The 26,226-nt window shown below is 40.4% G+C and overlaps 1 protein-coding gene across 2 annotated transcripts in view; it reads left to right on the top strand.

Annotated features, from left to right (window-relative positions):
• Positions 1 to 12,685: 12,685 nt before the first annotated feature.
• The window catches only part of SLC35B4 (solute carrier family 35 member B4), a 33,278-nt gene continuing 19,737 nt past the window's right edge, over positions 12,686 to 26,226 (top strand). The window contains exons 1-2 of one of the 2 annotated variants that reach the window (XM_021002346.2): positions 12,686 to 13,004; positions 24,043 to 24,156. In XM_021002346.2, the coding sequence (XP_020858005.1) occupies positions 12,928 to 13,004; positions 24,043 to 24,156 (191 nt within the window). In that variant the 5' untranslated portion in view covers positions 12,686 to 12,927. The remainder of the gene's footprint in view (positions 13,005 to 24,042; positions 24,157 to 26,226) is intronic. The other variant, XM_021002347.2, reaches the window with a different exon arrangement.

A 26,226-nucleotide genomic window follows, 5' to 3' on the forward strand; every position in this document is an offset into this window, starting at 1 on the left:
AATTAAGAGGTTTGTTTGTTTGTTTAACCTAGGGCAAATTCATTTAAGTTAGAGGAGAGGCATGATAACCAGGGGACAGTCATAATGCACAGGTGAGCCACAAACAGCAGTTGAGACAGAGAGGAAGTGTGATCTCCCATTGCCCATACATACCAGCAAATCCTTGGTTGTTCATGTTAATTATGTCATGAACCCAAGAAGATCTGAGCTCAAATCCTGCCTTAGACACTTAGTAGTTGTGTGACCTGGAACAAGGCACTTAATCGTTCTCTCTACCTCAGTTTCTTCATATGTAAAATGCTCTGAATTCTATGATTCTTTCATCTGTCCTGTGTCTTTCTCACTCAAAATGCCTATGAATGAAATCACAGGTTTCCAACTCTGGCCCTATACTACTGTCTCTTTAAAAATGCTTATTGAGTGAAGTGAGCAGAACCAGGAGAACATCATACACAGTAACAACCATGCTGTGCGATTACTAACTTTGATAGATTTAGCCCTTCTCAGCAATGAAGAATCTAAGACATCTCCAAAAGCCTCATGATGGAAAATGCTATCCAATCCAGAGAAAGAACTATGGAGTTAGAATGCAGATCAAAGCATACTATTTGTTCTTTTTTCTCTTCTGTTTTGTTTTATTTCCTCTTTTTTTGTGGTTCCTCCTCTTGGTTCTAATTCTTCCTTACAACACGACTAATGTGAAAATATGTTTAATAGGAATGTATACGTAGAGCCTATATCAGATTGCATGCCATCTTGGGGAGAGGGGGAAGGGAGGGGAAGAAAAATTAAAACTCAAAAGCATATGGAAGTGATGGTTGAAAACTAAAAATAAATTAATAAAAAAATGCTTATTCTTTAAGTTTTTATTATTAATAGAAATTAGGAAACATGCTCTAGATCCTATGATCTTAGAATCCTAGGTGATATATGAACAGAAAATTTTTAGTAGATAAGGGACGTGAGAGGCTGTGTGGTATAATGAATAGAGAGGTGGCCTCAGAGCCAGGAAGACATGAATTCAAGTCTTGCTTATGACACATACTGGCTATGTGACCCTGGGCAAGTCATTTCAACTTTCAGGACTATAGGCAATTCTCTAATGTGAGGCTTGGAATTTAACAAAGGACAAGTAGAGGCAATTATCTGAATGAGGTATCCTTTATCAACAGAGGCATGCAACCTAGTAAACAGAGGGTTCTTCTTGGCTTGCTTCCATTTTGTGCCAAAAGACCAGGAGTGAGACCTGTTGGGGGGGGTGTTAATCTCTAGGTGTGTCTTCCTTGTGATTGGCCTGATGGCACATCATTGGGAACTCCCCTAGTAATCTCTATTGGTTGACATTTTAGTAGGGAGGAGGCCCAAGAGCTCACATTTTTCCTCCATTGGGGGGGGCGGGAAGAAAGGATGACTCCTCAGATGGTCAGATCCCTACAGCTTCACTACAGCTGGGGAAAATGGCTTTCAAATATGGCTGACTTGCCCCTCTCTGGCACTTAAGAAATAGAATGCTAGCTGGTTTATGAAACCCAGCTTCCTCTAGTAATCTTTGGTTAGAAATACACAAGCCTTTTCAGCCAGGATTTTACTGTCTTGGTCTCCCTTTTCTAGACCACATCATCCCAAATCTTGATGAGGGGAGTATTGAGGGCAAATGGATATGTCCCAGCAAAAAGATCTAGTTGAGGCTGGCTTTTGTTTATAGAGCAAACAAAAGTGTGAGTCCCTGCCACAAGGCCCCAGACCAGATAGAGGTCCCAGGGGGGTCTGGGAGTAGATTACATTCCTCAGCCAGAACAAGCCAGGAGGAGTTTCTCTTTAAGGTAACAGAAGAAATGGCATTTTGAATAGAGAAGGGAATATTATAAATTAATATTAATAATCAAATGATACAGCATTAAAATTAATTTTCTTCACTAAGATAGATGTTACAGAGAAGGTTTGCATTGGTGGAGGGAATTTCTTTACCCAGAAATTCCCTACAGCAATGAAATCACAAATCCTTAAGAGATATATCTATTTATCTATAGATACATGTAGACATATACACACATATAGGTTATATATAATCTCCATGTGTTATGGACACATAATAATTAAACAGTGACCTTATCCCTGGTTTCTTTTTCATAAACCAATACACAGGCAAAGGAAGAAGGTATGGGAAAAGGACACTGCTCTAGCATGGTTCTGACAATTAAAGCTCAGAATTAAGGAGGCCAAGGTTTGGGTTCCATAGACCAATTAGTTTGATTCTACCTCATGACTATACATTATATTGTAATTGGTCAGCTGTCTAACAAATACATGCCATTGGTCACAAGGGTAAACCTGGTGAAAGTATGGTTGAATACACCAATTACCAAAAAGAAAAATAGTCAAAGAACATGCATTGAGGGATCCATGGGTCAGCAGCATCTTTGTATATACTAACTTAATGCCCTCGTTGGGAGAAAAAATGGTGAGGGAGCATGGAAGGGGAACTGAACCTTCAAAGAATCAATCTTTTACTTTAAGTATTATGTTACACCAGAGAATCAGGAACACAGTGAAAGTGCTATAGATATATGCCCTGTTTTCAGAAGAGAATCAAGTTGACACCATTTTTTAAATTAAAAATGTAATAGGAGTATCTTTATTTAGTATTCGGATTTACCACATCAAGAGAGAGGAAAAACCAGACTCCAAACGGTTAAACACACTTAGAATGTCCAATATTCAGTGTTTAATTCCCCCCCCCCACTTTCAGTTCAATAGTTTTTTTTAATAACCAATGTATTATGAACTTTAATAAAAAAGCTCAATTGAACTTACATTTATAACTAGATAGTTTAAAAATACCTTCAACATTCAACTATAACCTCCTCTTCTGTCCATAAAGGAACCATAATAAAAGCATATAGGCTAAAGATTAGTAATGCTTCAAAAAAAAAAAAAGCCTTTCTCAGTCAAGACTCCAGGGGAAAATTGAGTAGCAGAGAAGAAATTTGTCTTTTAAAAATATCCTTGAAGAAATTACATTTACAAACTTTCTGGGATGTTATTTGTATCTTACCTATGAAATAAGCAACACTTTTTTTTTTGCTTTATAATAATGCCTAGATTTTATTTATATATTTCCTTTCTTGTTCACAGTTCAAAGTCTTTGTAACTCAGTATCTGTGTAATAGAATTAGAGGGAGAAAATCACTCACATTTTATAGCTATGGAAAAGCAGTTAAAACAAATTAGGTAACTAATCTTTAGAGCTGTCAACTGTAAGGGACATATCGTGCTATGCTATAGGACTTACTATTCTTTAATATTTTAATCAATATCTTAGACAATGGATTTGAGAGAAGGCATAGTAGCTTTGGGGGTGATAACCCCCAAAGGCTAGGTAGCTAGAAACTATATGCAAAAATAAAATACTAAAAGAGCATTCATTCAAACCAACTTGGACAAATTACAGAAATGGTCCATTGAAAAGAGAATTATTTCAATTGGGACAAGTATGGCATTAGTGCTTTCTCCCCAGCCATCTTCTTATCACTTCTTACCCTGCACCCCTTCAGACTATGCTTTGGAAGTTTTAACTGTTCATCTCTGGAACATCTGCCTGAGGGCCCCACTATCTTCACTGGTAACTGCCCCAGCCTGGCCCACAGTTTTAGGCAAGTCTCCAATATGCTTCATTTCACTCCCTACTCCTCCACCTTTTTCTCATAACATGTCTTGCTGCTGAGCACAGACTCTGGCACCAACAACACCCCTGTTTCAGCTAAAGAACCATGGTCAAATTAATTCTGTCATTGCTGCCGAAATAAGTGTGTTAAATAAACCTGCTAAAGCCCCACCCATCATCCCAGTAAATTTCTGGACCGAGATTCTCTTCCCTAGCAACTGTCCCCTTACATGGACCCTCTCCTCCTATTAGAATGCAAGCTCCTTAAACACGAGAACTGTCTTTTTTTTTTTAGGTAATTGGGGTTAAGTGACTTGCCCAGGGTCACACAGCTAGTAAGTGTTAAGTGTTTGGTTTGAACTCAGGTCCTCCTGAATTCAAGGCAGGTGCTCAATCCACTGTGCCAACTAGCTGCCCCTCCCCCCAGAAGTATCTTTTATTTGTGTTTGTATTCCTAGCGCTTAGCACAGTGCTTGGAGCTATGCAGGAAATGCTTTCTCAAACATTATCTATCTATCTATCTATCTAACCATCTATCTATCAAATTATGCAGTATCAAAAAATTGAAGAAACATCTGAGGTCATTTTGTCCAACCCATAAGTAACCAAGAATCCTTTAAGACCTCTATTGAGGGTGAACCCACTGCCTCTCAAAACATTCCATTCCACTTTTGGATAGCTTAAGTTGTTAGGAACTTTCCCCTTGTGATGGAGCATTACACTTGGAGTCAAGAAGAGCTGAGTTCAAATGTGACCTCAGACATTGTGTGACCCTGGGCAAGTCCTTTGTTTCCTCATCTGTAAAAATAGCACCTACCTCCCAGAGTTCTGTGAAGATCAAATGAGATAATTTTTGTAGAGCACTTTGCAAACTTTAAAGTACTATATGAATACTAGCTATCATCATAATTTTATCATTATCATTATTATTTTTATTCCTAAATCTGCCTCTCTGCTTATTCCACTCATTGCTATCAGTCCCGCCCTTTAGGGACAAGAACAAGTTTAACCACCATTCTACAGGACAGCCCTCTCACTATTGAAAGACAGCTGTCATGTATTCCTCCCTGTCTTTTCTCTTTCAGGCTGAACATCCTCGGTCCTTTGAATCAATCACTCTACGGTTTGTCTTCCAGTCCTCTCATCATTTTGGTTACTTTTACCTGCACACACTCCAGCTTCTCTTGTCCCCTCTAGAATGTGATTCCCTGAACTGAACACAGTTCTCCAGATTGGGTTCTGACCATGCAGGGCATGGCAGAATTACCAGCTCTCTTCTTCTAGACATTATTTTTCTCAGTGTAGCAAAGGACAGCATTAACTTTCTTGCCTGCCATATTAATTACACTGTTGACTTATAATGAGCTTCCAGTCCACTAACGCCCTCATATCCTTCTCAAACTAATTGTCCTCTAGCCATGAATCCCTCATCTTGCAATGGCAAATGCTTGGGTTAAAAAATATTACCTTGTATTTATTCCTATTAAATTTTATTCTATTAACCCACCATTCTACTTTTTAATTTAAACTTTATTTTTTAATTAGCAAGCATTTTAAAAATTAATCTGTTGGACAGCTGAATTGCTAGAGTTGTCTGATTTATGGTAGGTCAAACGGGTCACCTAGAATTTTGCTCTTCACCACGTGACTACTGGCCAATAGAAGCATAGATTCATGATGACTCACTCTCCTGATCTTTGGAAGCTCACAAAAACAGCCATCTTCAACATTTTCATCTAGAAGTATAAAAGAAAGAAACCACAGTGACAGAAGCAATAGCAGGGCCATAAGCCCTCAGTTTCATAGCAGCTCTGGGTGGCTCAGAAACAACTGAAGTGACTAGGCCCTTGGGGTTGGACTCAGAAACACCTGAATTCAAGTCCAGCCTCAGATACTTACTGTGTGATCCTGGGCAAGTCACTTAAACTCTATCTGCCTCGGTTTTCTCAACTGTAACAAGGGGATAATAATAGCAACTACCTCACTGAGTTGTTCTGAGGATCAAACAAGATATTTGTAAAGTTCTGGCACAGAGTAGGTACTTCATAAATGCTTATTTCCTTCCTTCCTTCCTTCCTGCCTTCCTTCCTGCCTGCCTTCCTTCCTTCCTTCCTTCCTTCCTTCCTTCCTTCCTTCCTTCCTTCCTTCCTTCCTTCCTTCCTTCCTTCCTTCCTTCCTTTTTTCCTCCCTTTCTCTGGTAAGAGAGGGCACAAGACCCTTTCCCCCCTCAGTGGCAATACTGAAGTTCCTGCCTCCTTACTCAGACACGCCAGTCAGGAAAGAGGACTTTTTGAGTCTTTAAGGCCTTTTTGAATGTACACTTGGCCCCAGCTCAGCAACCAATCAACACTCCTATTTACCATCCATTACCTGACCAGCAGCAGTTACTGCTCCGGCAAGCTCCAAATAAGAGAGCAGGGCCCTTCCATATATCATCATGCATGTTCCTGAATCACTGGGTAGGTTCACCAGCCCCATTACACTCTCCTCTCTGTTTAAACATTTTTCCAACCTCAGCAAATTGGACACAGTACATTTTGAACATTACCCAGGTCCTCAATAAAAAATAATTCTCTGGGGTCCCTGGCAGGCATAATGACTAACTTTTCACTTGCTTCCCCAGCACCACAGAGAAAAGTCTCTGAACTTAAAGCGGCACAGATCTCTGTACAGTCTCCACATGGATAGGCCAAATTCACAATTTCTCCCAAATACCCAGTCATGCAGATTCAACTAAAAAGATACACTTTACAAAGTTTATTGAAGTTTGTTGCTGGTTTAGTATTCAACAAGTGCCTCTCTTGGTATTTTTTTGGGGGGGTGTATTGTAAATAGTATTTTATTCTTTCCAATTACATGTAAAGATAGTGTTCAACATTCATTTTTTATAAGATTTTGAGTTCTAAATTTTTCTCCCTTCCTCCCCTCCCCCCTCCCCAAGATAGCAAGTAATCTGATGCGGGTTATACATGTATAATCATGTTAAACATATTAGTCATGTTGTAAAAGAAGAAATTGAACAAAAGGGAAAAACCATGAAAAAACAAAAAACAAAAAAAAAAGTAAAAATAGTATGCTTTGATCTGCATTCAGACTCCATAATTCTTTCTCTGGATGTGGATAGCATTTTCCATCATGAATCTTTTGGAGTTGTCTTGGATCATTATATTGCTGAGAAGAGCTAAGTCTCTAAGTCTTCTTGAAATAGCCTTTCCCAACACAAAGAAACAAATAAAAAACACAAGGACAACCAGCTTCCTATCTCAGAAAAAAAATCTGGTCACTACAGATCCTTTTCAGCCAGCATCAAGCTCTCTCTGAAGGGATGTAGAATCTCAAGTCAACTGGAAGTTACCCATTCACTCTCTGGTGAGTAACAAACTGGTTGGGTACTTCCAAAAGGGATGCTTCAGGGCAAGGTTGGGGAGGACACTTCATTCTTCTCTTTCTGTCAAGTACCCTCCTAACTCTGTATTGGACCCACACTTACAGGGCAGATTTAAAACCAGAATAACCTAAAGAAGAAAAGAACATGAAGCTTGCCATCTCAGAAGGAAACCTTAATCCCTCTAGCAAACCCAGAGTTTGGCATTCTCCCCATGGGGAACCCCTAGGGTGAGCCTAGGTTTGGGAGATAAGTCCAGAATCTAGCTACATAGCTACATTGTGGTTTTGGGTTTAGACTTATGATTTCCTTCATGCCTTCACCAACGCAGATAGAAAACCTGCTATAGCTTATGGTCTTAAGAAAGTTTCCTGGAAAACTGGAGGTCAGGTGACTAGTCATTAGTCACCTAGCCAATATGGGTCAGAGGCAAGTATTAAACTGAGAACTTCTCATTCCAAGGCCAGCATTCTATCCACCATACCCTGTTGCCTCTCTTTCATAAATACACATATATACGTATATTAAAATAAAAATAAGAAGGCACTTAATACAGTGAACAGCACATAGTAGGTGCTCATATAACATGTATATATACAAATCTATTCAATACGTGCACATAATATCTATGATAAGAAAAAATGTGCAATCTGTATAACAGTTCCAGAGTTTGGGATTCCTCACTCCAGTTCAGAAGTGGACCACAAACTGAAGAACAAGCAAAAGCTCTAGGACAGTCTCAACTCACTGATTACTTTGGGTGATATTGATTCAGTCAATCAACAGATATTTATTAAGCACCTACTATGTACTAGGCACTGTGTTAAGCAATGAAAATACAACTAAAGGCAAAAACAGACCGTGCTCTCAAGGAACTCGCAGTCTAATGGAAGAGATGATGCACAAACAGCTATGAACAAATAAGCTATAGACAGGATGAACTGAAAATAATCAAGAGACAAGGCATTGGAATTAAGAGATTGCGAAAGAATGTTTTGCAGAAGATAGGATTTTGCAGAAGATGGGACTTGAAAGAAAGTAGGGAAACCAGAAGGTGAAGATGAGGATGAAGAGATTCCAGGCATGAGGGACAGCCAGTAAAAATGTATCATTGTATCACAAGTACCTGGTGGGGTAGATGGTGTAAAAAAAACTGGAAAGGGTAGGGGTGAAGGGTTGGTTTTGAAGGATTTTGAGAATTGTAGTAACTTAAATGAAATATGAGATGTCCAGATTTAGAGCCATCTTCACTCTAAATGTTCACATGGACTATTTGTGCCCAACCTGTGGTGGAGCTGTCTAAGCTTGTATTGGTCTGATCAGCCACAGTTGTACCACAAGACACATTGTACCTTGTTTTCTTTTCTTTTGTTTTTTGGTGAGGCAATTGGGGTTAAGTGACTTGCCCAGGGTCACACAGCTAGTAAGTGTCAAGTGTCTGGTTTGAGACTGGATTTGAACTCAGGTCATCCTGATTCCAGGGCTGATGCTCTATCCACTGTGCCACCTAGCTGCCCCCACATTGTACCTTGGCTTTATAATTGTGATGTCATTTTGGCCCTCTTCGAGAATGAAGAGCAACAACCATAAAGGATTTTGAATATCAAGTCGAAGATTTTGTTTTTGAACCTGGAGGTGATAGGGAGCCATTGGATTTTAGGGGAGGAGGGTGGGAACTGGAACATACTAAGACTGCACTTTAGGGTCACTTTGATAGCTAGTAGAGGATGACTGGAGCGAAGAGAGAGTTGAGGTAGGGAGGTCAACTACTGAAATAATCCAGGTGTGAGAAGATAAAAGCCTACACCAGGGTGGTGGCAGTGTCAGGAGGGAAGGAGCATATGCTAGAGGTGCAATGAAGGTAGAATCAACAGGCCTGGCAACAGATATGGGGGTTGGGATGTGAAAGAGAGTGAAAAGTTGAGGATGACACCTAGGTTGTGATTATGGTGACTGGGAGGATGGTGGTACCCCCAACAGCAATGGGGAAGTAAGGAAGAGAAGAGAGGTTTGGAAGAAAGAGAACTGTTTGGGACATGTTGAGTATAAGATATCTATGGGACATCCAGTTTGAAAATACAGACAGATGACAGATAGATATGTATGTGCATTGATTTATATACATACATACATATGCACACACACATATGTGCATCTAATCTAATTCCTTTACTTTCCAAATGAAAAAATTAAGACCCAGAAACCTGATTTGCCTAGGACACGTAGGTGAGATTTATATGAAAATGTATGCAAGAGAGTACCTGCGTACCTATGTACTCAGATTCAGTCCATCAAGAACTTATTGAATCCCCTCTATATACAAGGTACTATCCTACTGTGCTATAAGGCACTTAGCTTGGAACACTCTGCCTGACATTTGGCCCTTCGCTGAGTTTGATGGACCATAGCAAGATATTGCTCAAGAGTTGTTAGCCTACTGTTGCATCCCAAAAGACAGTAGCTGAGATGGAGAGCACGTATAGTTATCCCTTCCACATCGCAAGGGTTAGGGGCATGGCACCCTCTCAATCTGAAAAATACATGTAACATTTTTTGTCCTTCTCTTTGTAGCAGAGTAGTCTGAATTATTATGGTATTAAAAGATAAAATATGTTGATATTGTACAATACTATACATATATTTTATGCATTTTTGAGTTTCTAAACTTTTTCTGTGTCATCTGCTGGTCTTTGCATGTCATCTGTGCCTTCTGCAAAACTCCAAAAAAAATCCTATTTAGTTTCTTTTGCCAACCTGCAATATATCAAAACTGTGATGGGGAAATTTGAGGTGATTGAATGGGATGTCCCAGTGAAGACTTCTCAGTGTAATTAAGGTAATGAGTTCAGAAGGTATAGTGTGAGAAATGAACTCTCAGAAGTGAAGGCTCCTCAAGGGTCAAATAATTCTTGATTACGACTTTCAAAATCCTCCCCCACTCAGACCCTGTTTTTAAGCACTTAACAGAAAGAATAAGCCCTGCCCCACCCCCAACCTGAGCCGTTTGCCCTTGGCGTCCAATGTAAGCCCCACCTCCCAGTTAAGGGGATAGGAAGAAACTTTCGAGCTTAGAATGTAAGCCCACCCCCAGTTAAGGGGGTAAGGAATAGTGGTGGGTAGAGACTTGTTTGCATAGTGGGTGGAGACTTTGCGTGGGCAGAGAATTGCTTTTATAAGGCGGCCCCTGTTACTCAGGTCTCTCTCTACATATGAGGGAGGAGCAGATAGCCATCTCTTGAGGCTGTAATAAAGGTAACCTTTGCTTTCCACTTTGGGAAGTCTCTGAGTTTAATTTGGATTGGGGTCACTGTCCCACACATGTGGAAGGGATAATTGTACTCATAAGCTGTTTTAAGGAAGACAGTCATAAGATTGGCCAATCCCTGTCCACCTGCTGGTCTCAGTAACCAGTAGAAATTATGTCTGGTAGAGACTATAAAACAAGTAGGGAGCAGGTTCAATGAGACTGGTGATAACATTACCACAACACATTGATGATATGCTTTGTCTTGGTTGTAAGTTGTTCATGTGCCCTGGACTTGTCTTCACTATACATGTTTGCTCTTTTCCCTGAAATATGTCTATGTGAGTGAGACTGTGCCCAGGCTAATGAGAGAAATGACCTGCAGCTACATTTCTAAGTATAATATTTCATGAAGAGCTTTTCCTTTGAACCATTAGAGTTCTCTGGCTGACTATCTATCTATCTAGAAATGAGAGCTTGTTAGCTCTGAGTTTGAGTGATTGTGGACCCCATGAGGACTTTAAATTTGGAATAGTTTTCCTGGGGGGCCCAGGTGCTATAATAACATGATACTGAATCAAAAACATCTTAGAATTGAAAGGGACTTTAGAGATCATCTAGTCACCCCTATCTTAAGTATGTTAGCAAACACACACACACACACACACACACACACACACACAGAAAACCTGAATAATCTGTGAGTTCACAAACTGTAATAAATAGGTACAGTAGTCAGAAACTAATCCCAGCAAGTCCCAGATAAGATCCCCAAATTCTGAGGGCAAAGTCAGATGATGGTGCCCTTTGAAAAGGAAGCTAAGGAGAATCATTCCTAAAATGAATTCAATTAGCCATCTTTAATGCATATCAAACTATGAAAGGATTGATAAATGAGTCCCTGGTGAGATAAAGGTATCTACTAAAATCTCATCAGGAAGATACCAGTCCCAAACTAATACAAATCAAATGCAATCTACTTAATCTGTGCTCAGGCGATATAATGATAGAAGGTTTTAGTGACTGATGAGGAAAATGGGGGGGGGAAAGATTCAGCGAGAATTAACCATTGTATCTTCAGCATTGTCCAGGACAGAGAAGTGTCCCAACCAACTGACACAAGTATTATGGTCCATTTGGCAGGAAGTTTACGTGCCTCACAGAATTTCCACCCCCTCATTTGTCCGGGCCGAACTCTAGGTCATTCACCTGGAAGATCACCTTACTGCCTCAGCAGTTACAACACTTAGCCTACGGCTCACAGGCTGGGTGCCTGGCGGCTCTGGGCTCGCAGGTGGGTGGGGTTGACTTGGGGCTGGCTCTGGCCGGATGCCTAAACATCTGAATCCAATTATACTGACAATATACACGATGAATATCAAAGAAGGTTTTTTTTTCATGTCTTAAACACTCAACATAGTAACAGCAAATATGTACATAGTGCTTTAAGGCTTAGAAGCTGAACTCCTTTGAGTCTCAAAACAATCACATGAATTAGGTCATTCCCATTACCCAGAGCTGGCAGAGGTATTAGGACACAGGGCTTCTGACTGCAGGGCTTTTCTTCACTACTCCAAAGGACTTTCTGAATATAACATAAAAAGGAAAAGATCATAGATTTAGAGCTGGGAAGGGATCTTAAAAAATATCTTGTCCATTTTACAGTTGAAGATAATAGATGTCTCAAAGCATTTAGCACACAATGCAGCTAAATTTTTCTATAGAAATGACTAAAATCACACTACAAATATTGTTTAATCTTATTACCAAATTTTCATTTGCACTATAGACTTAAAAGCTGTCCTGTCTTTTCTCAAAAACTCATATAGGTTTCTTGAAGGAAACCCAAAACATAACTTTTCTCTAGGAAGAGCTATAACAGCAATCCTCTCTCTTCTATGTGTAAAGTGGGCCATATTTGGAGTCATAAGAACTGACTTGCCTTGACAAGTAGTTGTGTGACCTTTGGCAGGGAATATTCTTTTTCAAATTTTAGTTTGCTTATCTGTAAGATGAGGAATGACATTTTAATTTACCTATCACCACACAGGGCTGTTTTTAAGCAAGAATGAATGGGAACTATTAGTAAATTCCTGGAAAAACTGCCAGTTTGACTCTGAACTTAGCCCAGGGCAGACGGGACAAGGCTGGCACACAGTAGGCGCTTAATAAATGCTTGTTGACGTGAGCGACTCAGTTGCAACAACAGCTCCTTCAAATGGTCAGTTTTGTAGCTGATTTCTCTTAGCAATCAACAGAGCGTCCAATCAGGGAGCACTGGTCAATCTTCCGCCTGAAAAGCCCCAATAGTGACAGCAATGGGCCTTCAAATCCCAGCAAGCGCAGTTCTCACGGAGGCTCACAGGCCCCGGCGGCCTCTGTCCACGTGAGGGCGCTCGGCATTCTGGGAGCTGTAGTCCCGCCCCTGCCGAAGAGCCCCCTCTTTTGAATGGGCACGGGGTAGCCTGGAAACTACAGCTCCTCGGGAGGAGTGGGAAGCCGGCCCTGCCTCTGGAGCCCCCAGAGCCCCCGGAGGAGATGCTCTTGGCTGAGGTGGACGGAGCAGCCCGGCGCCCAGGGACAGCGGCTTAGGCAGCCCGCTCCGGCCGCCCCCAGTTCCACCCCGGAGCCACCATGCACCAGGCCTGCGCTGTCGGCCTGGTGTTCGCAGGCTGTTGCAGTAACGTGATCTTCCTGGAGCTCCTGGCCAGGTAAGTGACCTCACCCGAGGCGGATGGGCGCGGCCCGGGCTCCCCGGAGAGGGGAGGCGCGCGCCCCCAGCCGGACGTTAGTCTGGGGTGGCCCAGCGCCGGGCTCGGAGGGGGCGGGGGACCGGGAGAAGGGGAGGAGGGAGCAAGAGGGGAAGTGGCCCCCGGGAGGGAGCCAGATGAGAGGGGAAGAGACGGGGGGAGGGGGAGGAGCCGAGGAGAGGAGGGAAGAAGGGAGAGCCAGGGGAAGGGGGGGGCCCAGGGGAAGGAGATGGGGAGAGTAAGGGAGGCTAATGGTGTAGGAGCCTTTCCACTGTTACCTGTTATTTGCCTCCCTCGAAACATCCCCTGGAGGCTATCACCACCACCACCACCACCACCACCACCGTAGGCATTTACATAGGGCTCTGAGGTTTGCAAAGCCTTTTAGCATTGATTCCTCTCATTTGATTCTCACTACTTGGTGAAGTAGGTCCTTTTTTAATTAACACAAATGAGGAAACTGAGGCTGAGAGAAATTAAGAGACCTACCCAGGACCACTGAGGCAGACCACGAGTAGCACCCTATCCACTACACTGCCTAGCTTGACCAACTTCATTTCACAGAGGGGGAGAAACCCTTAAGACTATAGACTCAGTATTTTAGAGCTGGAAGGGACCTCAGAGGCAGCCTTCATTTTTACCAGATATGAAAACTGAGACCCAGAGACTTTAGATAATAAATTCTAGGTCATAGATAATGAGTCAGTCAGTAAGCATTTATTAAGAACTTTCTCTGTTCAAGTACCTGACGTTGTGCTACTCACAATTCAAAGAAAGGCAAAAATCAGGAACCGTACCTTAAAGAGTTTATGTTTTAATGGGAGAGGCAGCATGCAAATAACTTATGTACATACATTAACTATATACACCAAGTAAATTTGAGCTGAATCTTCAAGGAAGCCAGGTAAGCCAAAATGTGGAGATTAGGGAGGATATTCCAGTTATAAGAGACAGCCAGTGCAAAGACATGGAGGTGGGAGATCAGAATGCCCTGTTGGAGGCATAGCAAGTAGGCCAAGGAAGTTGGGTCATATAGTGTGTGGAGGCTAATCACTATAAGAATGGAAAGGTAGGAAGGTGGGGTATTAGAGCAGAGACTTGAATACTGTTTCTTTGACTGGGGGAGGAAACATGAGGGAATGGATTGAAGTCTGCTTGGTAGCCAAAAAGACCTGGGTTCAAGTCCTGCTGTGACTTTGGGACACTGGGCAAATCACTTAACTTTTCAGTGCTCTATCTAGGCAGCTCTCTAAGTTAGAGGGAATTTCCCAAGAGCTCCTATCTCAAAGAAGGCACAAGTCTAGTCCTTTATCTTTGACTACAGTTCCAGTCTTTGATCCCTTGTATTTGGATGTTAGGGGATCATCTAATCCAGGAATATTTAGCCTTTGTGTGTATGGTGGACCCTTTTGGCAGTGAAGCCTGTGGACAGATTTTCAGAATGATAGTTAGCCTGTTTCCCAGTAGTCCGTGGCCCTGCACGGCTGCCTCTTGAGAATATATCGTTCAAAGATTTTAGTACTTTTCCTTGTTCATCCTAGAAATTCCTTTGGCTGTCCTGCTGCTTTGATAGGGTCATACTGAAATAAGTGGTCTACCCTAAGTAAATTCAGTGGAATTTTCGCTTTGTTCTAACTCTCTGTAAGCTAGTTATGAGCAAAGTGTAGGATAGGTGTTTAGGGGCCTTTGTAAGAAAAATATTGGTCTCTTAACCTGAAAGGGAGATCAAAATATAAGTTAGCAAAAAGGCCAGTATAGTCTTATCAGCCATGGGAGGGAGAATCTGTAGATGTGAGGAGAATCAGTCCTGAGTATGCTGTTAGTTAGGATTAAATCCTAGCAAGGACTGTGTAATATTAGACTATGCAACCAGCTCCAGAATCTTAGAGTATATTTTGGGTGCATTTGATAGGTTCTTGAAAGGCTGTTACATAAACTTAATTTTATAAGTCAAATGAATTTACATGTACCAAGGTGGCTCCTTTTTATTTTTGTCCAGATCTCCGATTTTATTGTTGTAGGACAGAGGTGTCAAACTCAAATAGAATAGAGGTCACTGAATGTTACATTAGGATCCCTGCAGGCAGAATATTGACTTAGAAAACCAAAGGTTAACATCATCTATGTTTCATTGTGTTCCGATTTATTTTGTGGCAATGGATGCCCAGCATGGCAAGCCTGCTTAAAAGAAGGCTCTGTTTTCTGTGAGCAAAGCAGAATTGCAATAGCTCAAAAGAACCTGTGCAAACTTAGTGACATCTGCCCTCCAAATGTCCATGTGGACTATTAGTTTCCAACCTGTGGTAAAGCCTTCTGAGCTCATGTTGATCCTGATCAGCTGCAGACACACCGCACTGTGACTCCAACATAGTGATGTCATTTTGGTCCTCTTTAAGGATGAAGTACAAGAACCAATCAGCTATTTATTTTATTAAATATTTACATTTTAATCTTGTTCTGACTGTGTTTTAGGCTGTTTGTTGGACACTTGGTGCCCATGACCATTGCATATGATTTGCAATTTAAGGTTTTGGAAAGTTTCCTGATTGTCCTGAGAGATTAAGTGATTTGCCCAGAGAGGCTTTCTATCGACCACACTGTTTTCTCTTATGCTGGCATCTTTTATAAAGTGAATTAGCATGCTCAAATTTTATCTCTATGTAATTCTGAATTTTTTTTTTAATGTTGAGTTTCTGTAAGTGGGAGCCATGTGTTGTAGTAAGAGCCTTGGACTGGATGCCAGGAAAGTTAGGATCGGATCTCATTCTGGCTAGGATAAGTCATTTGACCTCTTTGGGACTTTTCTCATTTGTGAAGTAAGGATATTAATCTCTCAAGTCTTTTGAAGCTCCAGTGCTGTTGAAGAACATCCAAAGAGTTTACACTTCAATGGCTTCTCTCTATTTTTGAGAAGAGCAACTGAAATAGCAGAGATTTGCTTAGAGATATCAAGTCATTGCCAGTCCTTTAATATGCTGCAGTTTAATTGATACTTTTCATGAGTTGCAGAAGCTTAAAAAATTTGTCACCTGGTAACTAGTTAATAGGTCTCTCTAGACTTGGCTGGGCTTATCCTCACAACAAGCATGCAATTATTAGGTTTCTACATGAAGAGTTTCTAGCTTGTCAAGGTTGCCAGAGCTTTCATGTGTATGTCTTAACCCAGTTTCTTCTCCATACTCCAACAGGAGTGACACATTAGAGTAGGGCTCTGATTCAATATAGCTAGCAATAAATATAATGTATGTGATATATTTCTGTATCTCATCCAGCCTAGCAGAGTGACATTATCTTCTGTCCTTCTAGGACACTTGAGGAGAATGGGAGCTCCAGCCAATTGGTCCTTGTCTTGACTAGCAAACTCCCAACATGTCCCTTTGATTAATAGCTGTGGTCCATGCAAGCCAAAGTCCCTACTTCCACATCACTCCATGCCTGTATCCCCATTCATCTTAGTACACTTCCCCTCCTGAATCCTTGTGTAGCTGTTTTTTTTTTTTCATTTCATTTCAGAAACCCCATTTTATTATTAACAAACTTCCTTTCATCTTTTAGCTTTCTCTTATAGTCTTTCCGTCTTCTCAAACTTACAGATACCCAGCTTCCCACAGATGACTCAGCATCTTTGATCACCTTCTTCAGTACTGGCCATACCTTATCTCATGTCCTTCAGCATGAGGCTTGTCATACTCTGCACCTCACTGCTATTACCTGGCCTGTTTAGTTTATTTTTTCATTATTTTGGCCGTTTAAAAAAATATATAAATAAGAGGCTTTTTTCTTTTAAAGACTTTTTTAAAAGAGGCTCTTCTTTTTTCTTTTGTTATTCCTCTAAGTTTTGAGAGGCAGCATGATATGGGTAGAGCCTGCTTCAGAGCTCCTGAAACCTGTGTGCCTCTGACCCAGTGTAAGTCACAGAGGGGGAGAGGACACTAAGACTCTTTAAATAGTAAAGCAAAACCAACTTGCATTCTTAGAGGGAGTTTCCTCACAAGTAGTATTGTATACCATGAAGTCACAAGTTGGATCCAAACTCCTTCACATCCCTAAAAAACAAAAAAAAACCCTAACACATATGGACCTTGACATAGTTCTGACATCTTCAGAGCAAACTGGTGGGTAGACCATTCTGAGGATTTGTATCAACAGATTTATTCTTCCCAACCAAATTATAAGTTTTTTTGAGGTTAGGCACTTGACCACATACTCCTTTTGTACCCCATGATGTCAAGGAAAGTGTTGTATGTAGAGTAGGTGTTCAGTTTAGTTGTGTTGATGATACCAGCCTCAAATTACTATGTACTTTGTCCAAGGAACCAGATTCTTACTATTGTATAATAAACATAAAGCATTTCTATGAATATTTTAAAAACAAATGTTCGTAGAATCATTGCCTGTGACTAAAATTCTTCATCAGTTTTTCCTCCTTTTTTCCTGTTTGTTTCTTTTGTGTATTTCCCTTATATAAAACAACATGAGTAAAACCTTTTCTTTATATTAAAGGGACACCTTTGGGTCATATAACTCACCACTTATTTGAGTACCCACCATATGCCCAAGTACTTGACGCACTAATGTTGGGAGAATAGGAGCAAGTAATAAAAGAAGTATCCTGCATGTAGAAGATATAAAACACAACTCCAACAAGGCGCTCACAATCTAATTAGGAGACAAGTCATATCCATATTCAACAATCAGAAAACAAGATTTCATTGATTGTATGATAGTTGCTTAGTGCAGATAAGTGCAGAAAGCCCAAGAGGAGAGAGATAATTTCTGGTTTATGGGTGTGGATCACAGAGGAGGTGACATTTGAACGTGGGCTTTGAAGAACATGTTGGGTACAGATAGCCAGAGAGTTGGATGAGTTATGCCAGTTGCCATGGTACTGGAGTAGGCCTTAAAACTACCCTAGGAAGTAATAACAGAAAATGAAGGAGACTTAGTCTAGATCAGGGGTTCTTAACCTTGGGTCCATGGCCTTCTGAAGTGTCAATGGATTGATTTTGAGGAGTCTATGAACTTGGACAGGAAAAAAACAAATCACATCTTTATTTCAATATGATTGGTTTTCTTTGTAATGCTATGTAAAGATATCCATAACCTTCATCAGATTGTCAGAGGAGTCTGACACACACGAAAAAGGTTAAATTTTTGATACCTCTGGCAGCAACTAGATTGTGTTTCTGTTTCACTACTAACCAGGAATTGGATATGGTGGTACTCAGGGATTTAAATTTAAATCCCCTGGGCAACTTAGAACCAAGGACATTGAGGGTGAATCAGATAAGGACTTTTTCTTAATCTAAAATAAGAAATATTAGAACCATAACTTTCTGAAATCTTCATCTCAAAACTACTCTATTATAATAATTTGAGTTCTAACCAAATCCTCATTTTCTTAATATTTGAGCTTTCAGTTTTTCATATCTATTTGAGTGCCTTTCTGGAGAAACTAATCGATGTAGATTTGTTTGGGAATTTTTTAAATGAATTTTAAAAATTGTTATTTTTGTCAATAGTTCTTACTGAGGAACAAAATCTGGAAAAAATATTGGAGTGTAGGGGAAAGGGAGTTGGGTTACCACTCTAATGGTTTAAATATCAGTATATCACCTTATGCCATTTGGAATTCAAATTCTTATGCAAAGAAAGTAACTAAAATGTCTGTCTCCTTTTACTCAGAGATTCTATTACTGGCATATACTCCAAGGAGGTCAGTGACACAAAGAAGGGCTCCGTGTTCACCATAGTATTTATAGCAGCCCTTTTTTGTGCTAGCAAAGAATTGGAAACAAAATAGATGCCTGTTGATTGAAGAATGGTTAAATGCATTGTGCACTGTGCTGTAAGATACAATGACTACGGAGAAGCACTGAAAGATTTACATGAACTGATGAAAAATGAAGTAAATAGAACCAGGAAAGCAATATGTACAGTGACTTCAGCAGTGTTAGAGGAAAGAACAATGACAAAAGAAGCAGTGCTGTGAAATTTTAATGTCCAAAGGAGAGCTGTGAGAAGACACTTCAGCACCCTTTTTGCAGAGATGGGGGACCATGGAATGCTACATAATACCAGACTTTTTTGATATATTGCTTGGTTTTGTGTAACTTTTTTGTTTCTCTTTTTATTATAAAGGATTGCTTTCTGGGAGAGGATAGAGGAGGGATCATAGTGAGAATTGTAGGTTGTGTAAAAGCAAAAGATCTAAAAATTATTTTTAAAGAAATTAACAATGCCAAGTACAAGTAATGTCTTGTTTTTTAGGATAAAGGGTGTTAGGATTGTAGTATGTTTAAGTTAGTCAGGACCTCAGAAGTCATCTACTTTAATCCCCAACCTGAATCATGTTATCTATGTAAACTCCATAAAGAGAATTTTTGTAAGCAGAATCATATATTAAATGTGCTCAGGAAACTTGATATATAAAATAATCTTAGGGAAATTATTTTATAAAGTAAGATTTTATCAAGCCAAGAATCATCCTTAATTTATCTTTTGCATAAACTTTATTTTTCAATCCTAATTTTCATTTATTATATTTGCTTAAAGCAAAGTATATCTCTCTCTCCATGATGCAAACATCCTAACTTACCTTTCAGATTCTTGAATGGTTGCACATGTCCTTTTTGAAATGTTTATCGAATCATTGACTAAGACTAAAATTCATTAGGTCTTTTTCCCCCTTATTTGGCTCTGTGTGTGTGTGTGTGTGTGTGTGTGTGTGTGTGTGTGTGTGCGTGTGTGTGATCCTCCTTGATAAAATAACATGACTAAAATCTTTGAAAAGTCTCCACCCCCTCATGGTCCAGCCACCTTTTAACTTGAGCATATGAATTATACAAATCTCACATTTTCATTACATTTTACAATATCCAATCACATCAATATATAATTTTACTTATAAAACTGGTCATTTCCTCTTGCTGCATATATTATCCTAGTGCATCTGTAGAATGTCTCGGTTAGATAGCAAAATCTGAGCAATGATTTAGTGGTTTCTGGGGTGACGAGGTTCTTCAGTGTGCCTTTCAGAATGGCAGTGGCAGGCTTCTTGCTGGGGACAGTAGTCTCTTCTTCCATTTCTTTTGTGGAAATGATGATAGAACAGGCTCTTCCTGTTCATTGCTTGAGCTCCTTATCATGTTTGCCATACCCACCATGTTCATAGATAGAATAAAAACAGTGAATGTGAGATAGCAATGTAGAAGGTATGATCAGGTCAACTTAACCAAGTTAAAAGATGAGGCTTTTGTTCTGATTTTGAAGATGGCTCAGTTGGGAAGATTTGGAAGATACCAGCTTTGTGGTTTTGATTATTTCTTTTTGATGATCATGGACATCAATAAGAGGATGAATTTGCATATAGGGAGCACCACTGAGAATGATTGAATCATGTTATTTGGAATAATTAAGTATTGTCCATTCTAGATTTGGACCAAACTCTTAGGATGGCTTAAAAAAAAAGTTACACAAATCAGAATTGAACATAGAGAAAGACCAGAGCTGAAAATGTGACTGTATGCAGGGAGTGAATTTGAGTCCTTAGGTTTGATTATCCATGTAGTGCTCCTCAAAGAACCTCTCAGCCTTACAGGTGAAAGCTATGGATAGGCAGTAGTGGGATGGTAATGAAATTTGTGGGGAGGAAATTGTGTAGGCTGGGGAGAGGAGTGAACCATGCCTCCCAAGAGATGGCAGCAGCTAGGGGCAGTGATAGCATGGCCAAAATTCATGACCCAGCCTTTTTGAGAGAGGAGAGTTCTAGAGAGTGCTTAAGTTCCCGAGTCAAATTTAGGAGTTCTGGGACCAAGGAGATTGTAGTCAGGGAAAATCTATCATGGAAGAACAATCTGGACCTCCCCTTCCATACTATTATGAGTTATTTGGATTATGCTGGTCTTATGTAAAGGAGTTGACTCCTTAGTTATCTCAAGAGCAAAATTTCCTTCCACAGGAGCCTAAGTATGAAATACTGTAAGTATGGAGTATGGGCCTATGGGGGGAGGTGGAGGCAGCTAGAGGATGAAGAATTGCCACATAGGTAACTCCAAGTACATTTCCCTTTTGGGGAAAAGATAATGAGTTCTGTTTTGCACGTGACGAGTTTAAGGTGTCTCTTGGACATATGTTCCTCAACCATAGCATAATGCTAAGACTGTGAGAAGGTGAGATTCTGGAAGAAAGGAGAGTTGTCTTGAATATTTGTGGGATAGAGTGCAAGGCCTTTGTGTTGTATATTCTGTGAGGTCAAACAAAACTAACCTGTGTACATACACACAGAGTTATTCTGAGTGCTTACATACCTTTTATGTAGAAACCAAGGCACAAGCTATGTTCCAATGTTCCCAAGGAAAACCTATGTGGGAATAAGATGAGCAAAGTCTGAGGTTCTCTAGGGAATCCTGTGTGGGAGCACAAAAAAGAGAGTGCTTTGTAAGAATCCCCAAGGTGAATTAGTCCATGTAACCCAGAGCTGGAGTTCTGGGTCCTTCGGGATGAAAGATGAAAAAGAAGCTAATCCTCAGGTACATACCTTTACCCAAACTGTGTTTTTATGGTAATTTCTAACAAAGTTCTTACGTAGTGGATTGCTGCCTGATAAATAGCATCAGGACAACTGCAGCAGTAATTTAAGCTTGCTTAGAATCACAACTCAGCTTGTCCAGTTCTCTAATAGAGCATTATAGACATGGGAAACAGCCAGAGAAAATGCCCAGACCCAAGAGACCGAGTGTCTTGTTTGTGTAACAGGCAGGAGGAGGCCAGTTGTCGCTGGATGAAAAAGTATGTGTTGAGGAGTAAGATATAAGGAGTGTGGAAAAGGAGGCAGGGACTAGGTTATGAAGGGCATTGAATATTAAATAGAGCATTTTGTAATTGGTCCTGGGTTATTGAGTAGGGTGAGGTGACATGATTGGACCGAGCTTTAGCAAAATCAGTTTAGTGACTGAATTCGAGTGGGGAAAAATTTGAGGCAGCAGGCCTACCAGCAGGCTATTGCAATAATCCAGGTGTGAGGTGATGAGGGCCTGTACTAGAATGGTGGCAGTGTGAGAGGAAAGAAGGGGCAGTATTTGAGAGAGGTTGCAAAAGTGAGATAGGCGTGGATTTTGGGGGGCGAGAGACAGTAATCTGTAATCCAGTATGACTCCTAGGGTGCGACCCTGAGGAACTGGGAGTGTAGTGTTGCTCTCTATAGTGATAGGGAAGGTAGGAGGGAGGGGAGGCTTTGGGGAAAAGACAATGAGTTCTGTTTTGGACATACTGAGTCTAAGATGTCCACTGGACATCCATTTCATATGTCTGAAAGGCATCTGTTGATGTGAAATTGGAGGTCAGCGGATAGAAAGGGGCAAGAAAGGTAGATTTGAGAATCATCAGCGTAGAAATGGCAATTGAATCCACGGGAGCTGATGAGGTTACCAAGGGAAGTAAGATAGAGGGAACTGTCCCTTCAGAACCCTGAGGTAACCTGTGGTTAGAGGGTGTGATCTGGAGGAAGATTCGGCAGAAGAGACAGGGAAGGAATGGTTAGATAGGTAGGAGGAAAAGTAGGAGAGAGTGGTGTCCCAAAAATATAAAGAGAAGAGGGTGATCAACAGTGTCAGGGGCTGTGGAAAGATCACCAGGAATGATGATTGAGAAAAGGCCTTTGGATTTGGCAGCTAGGAGATCATTGGTAACATTGGAGAGAGCAGTTTTGGTGGAATGATAAGGTTAGAAGCCAAATTGTAAATGGTTGAGAAGAGTGAGAAGAGATAAAGGAGAGATGCCTAATGCACTTGGCCCTTTTTAAAGTTAGCTACAAAAGGCAGAAGAGATGCAGGATGATAGCAGGAATGGAAGGGTCAAGGAGGGTTTTTTGAGGATAGAGAGCCATGGGCATGTTTGTAGGCAGTAGGAAATAAGCCAGTAGAGAGGGAAAGAGTGGGGATGACAGAGGGGTCAGTGTGACGGAGGAGATGGGATGGAATAGGATTACTTGAAGGAGAGGGGTTAGCCTTGGTAAGGAGTAAGTCCACCTCTTCATGTGAGATGGGTGAAGGAACAAAGAGTGGCAGAAGGCATGTGAGTGAGATAGAAGAGGGAGTTGAGGGTGGATGGCTTTTTTTTTTCTGTAAAATATGAGGTAAGATTCTCAGCTGAAAGCAGGGGTAGAGAGAGCCAAGGAAGATTTGAGTTGGGATGTGGCAATATAATTCCATGTGGATCATGGAAATATAAAAGGTTGAAAGGGTAGGGAACAGAAATGTTTAAAATACCTTGTAGCTAAGTTTAAAATGAGTAAAACTGTTTTAAAGAATAAAATAAAATACCTTGTAGCTTGAAGAAGTCACACACACTGCTCACTTGTCTTCACTGTAAACTCCTGGTGGCCAGCTGAGCTCTGTGGAGTAAAGGGTATCTGGGGCCTAAGCAACATAGGCATCAGAAATTCTTGAGGCCCCCCTTTAAGGAATGGTGCAGAGAAATTTTTCAGTGTGGGTATCTTTCCTAGCTCTTCCTATAGAAGATCACCTACTTTGCCCCCATATCTCTGGGAGAATTTCTGTTTTCTGTAATAATCTCAGAAATTCTGGGTTAGGCTTGGCATAAAAATAGTGTAGAGATCTGATCAGATTTTGTTCCTTATTCTTTCTCTTCCCATTTAAGTGGGCATTACTGAATGAAAAGAGTCTGGTTATGTGAGGATCCCAATGCCTACGTGTAACCAGTTTTATTAGGCTGAACTTGTATTATCAATTCAAGGAATATATTTCATCAGATTGATGCCCAACTCACCAATTTTATGGATTTTGTTAGAAAAGAGTCTGCATAGACTCTTTCTCTGAGTTATGGATGACTGGCATGTGAAAACACAGATAAAGGAAATAGTATGTTATAGAAATTTATTCACTGTATCCTGGAATCACCAAGCTATCTTGTGTCATATAAATGACCTTGTTCTCAATTCACTTATTTTTCCCCCCTCTCACTCCTACCCACTGTTCAGGAGGCATCCAGGATGTGGGAACATCGTGACATTTGCACAGTTTTTATTTATAGCCGTAGAAGGCTTTATCTTTGAAGCTAACTTGGGAAGGAAGAGACCTGCTATTCCAATAAGGTATGGAAGTTAAAATTTTCTTACTTTGCTTTTATAAAACATGTGAGGTAGAAAAGTCTGAGACCTCCTTAAGATTTGTGGCAAAGACACTGTGAAATTGTCCACTTTTCTGAACTTCAGGAGTTTTGAAACTGTACAAAATACTTAATAATGTCTAATGTTTTTACGGCACTTTAAGGTTTGAAAAGCATCAGATACATTATGTTGTCTGAGCATCACAGCAACCTTGTAGGTAGTATGAATATTATCTGTAGTTTATATATGAAGAAACTGAAGCTAGGAAAGACAAATTGCTTTCTCATGGCAAGTATCCAAAGTGGCTTTGAACCTGTTTTGTTCGAGTCTCTTTTAACTTCAGGTCCAGCCCTCTTCCTTCTATATCACTCAGTCATTCATTCAGCTGGCATTTCTTAAACACCTGCCAATACTTAGTAGTGCCCAGCCCTGGGCTAAGCATGGTGACTACATAACTGGCCTGCCAAGAAACTTACATTCTAATGGGGCAGAAAACATGTTAAACAGATACATATAAGATAACATACAAATGGAAAACGACCTTAGTGGGGAAGATTCAAGAAACTGGGGAGGAGGGGAGACCACGAGAGCCTTCCTACACCAGGTGTTATTTTATCTTTGTCTTAATGGAAATTCAGATTTCTAAGAGCCATAAGTGAGGAGGCAGAGTGTTTTAGACATGAAGGATTTAGCCAATGCAAAGTTACTGATGTGGACTGTTGTGTTCAAGGAATAACAAGTAGACCACTATAGCCAGGTCATAGAGGGGAATAATTTATAAGATCAGAAAGGGTCTAGGTTATAAAGAGCTTTTAAATGCTAAACAAAGGACTTTGTATTTGATCCTAGAGATTACAGAGTACCTGGAGTTTAATTAGTGAGATACTCCTACCTACACTTTGGGAAAATCACTTTGGGATTACAGTGGCAAGAAACTTGGGGCACAGGGGCCAATTAGAAGGCTGCTGCAGTGGTCCGTGTGAAATGATGAGTCCTGAATCAGGGCAGTGGTTGTGAGTGGGAGTAGGTGACATAGATGAGAAATGTTGGGAAGGTAAAAACTACAAGATTTGGCCATTGATGGGATATGAGGGAGTGAGAGGAAGGAGTTGAGGACAACATCAAGATTTTGAAGCTGGGTGACTGGAAGAATGATGATATCCTCAATAGTATATAAGTCTGTTAAAAAGAGGGGAAGGTTTGGAGGGAAACATAGTGAGTTCACTTTTGGACATGTTGAATTTAAGATTTCTTTGGGTTATTTAGAAAATGTCTAAATGTCTAGTAGGCTAATATCAGACTGGAGCTCAGAAGAGAGACTAGGGCAGATACATGAATCTGGGAATCATGCAGAGAGATAATGCTTGAACCCATAGAGACTAAGGAGGTCATCAAGTGAAACAGTATATAGATTAGGGAGAAGAGGAGCCAGAACAGAGTCTTGGGATATTCTGCCAGTTAGTGGGCCTTCTGCTCCCTTAGAACACATAGCACCAACTTAAAGAAATTGTTGTGTACATGTAAAATATGTTGTGAATAATTAGTACAGGGTCAGCCAAACATTCTAGTCTACCTATGCTCAGATGGAGTTTGATAGGCTGGTTTTTTTTTTCTTACTTCCCTATTAAAGAGGAAGAAAAGCAGAAATTAAAAGTACATAGAATTTATTTGGTTTTGGTTTGAAAAAGATGGATAGCAAAATTAAGTTGAAATTTGTTTTAATTCCAGAGCAGTGACTAGAGCCACTAGTCCAAATTTGTAATATTTTAAAGTATAAAACTTCACTAAAGTATCCCAAAGGGAAAAGAGTCATTTAAGTATGCAACAATTTATCTGAAAGCTCACTGTTCTCACTGACAGACTAAAAGAAGGGAAATGCATTTAATTCTGAGTGTTCTATGTAGGAAGCTGTCACTAGATCTCGTGTGTGTGTGTGTGTGTGTGTGTGTGTGTGTGTGTGTGTGTGTGTGTGTGTGAGACAGAGGGGGAGGGAGAGATACTTTTAATATGATCACATCCAAGTTTGAAAGTTAAAACTTTGGTATTTCATAGAAA

This window comes from Phascolarctos cinereus, unplaced genomic scaffold, assembly GCF_003287225.1.
Source record: "Phascolarctos cinereus isolate Bilbo 61053 unplaced genomic scaffold, phaCin_HiC Scaffold_1;HRSCAF=81, whole genome shotgun sequence".
Classification (NCBI taxonomy): domain Eukaryota; kingdom Metazoa; phylum Chordata; class Mammalia; order Diprotodontia; family Phascolarctidae; genus Phascolarctos; species Phascolarctos cinereus.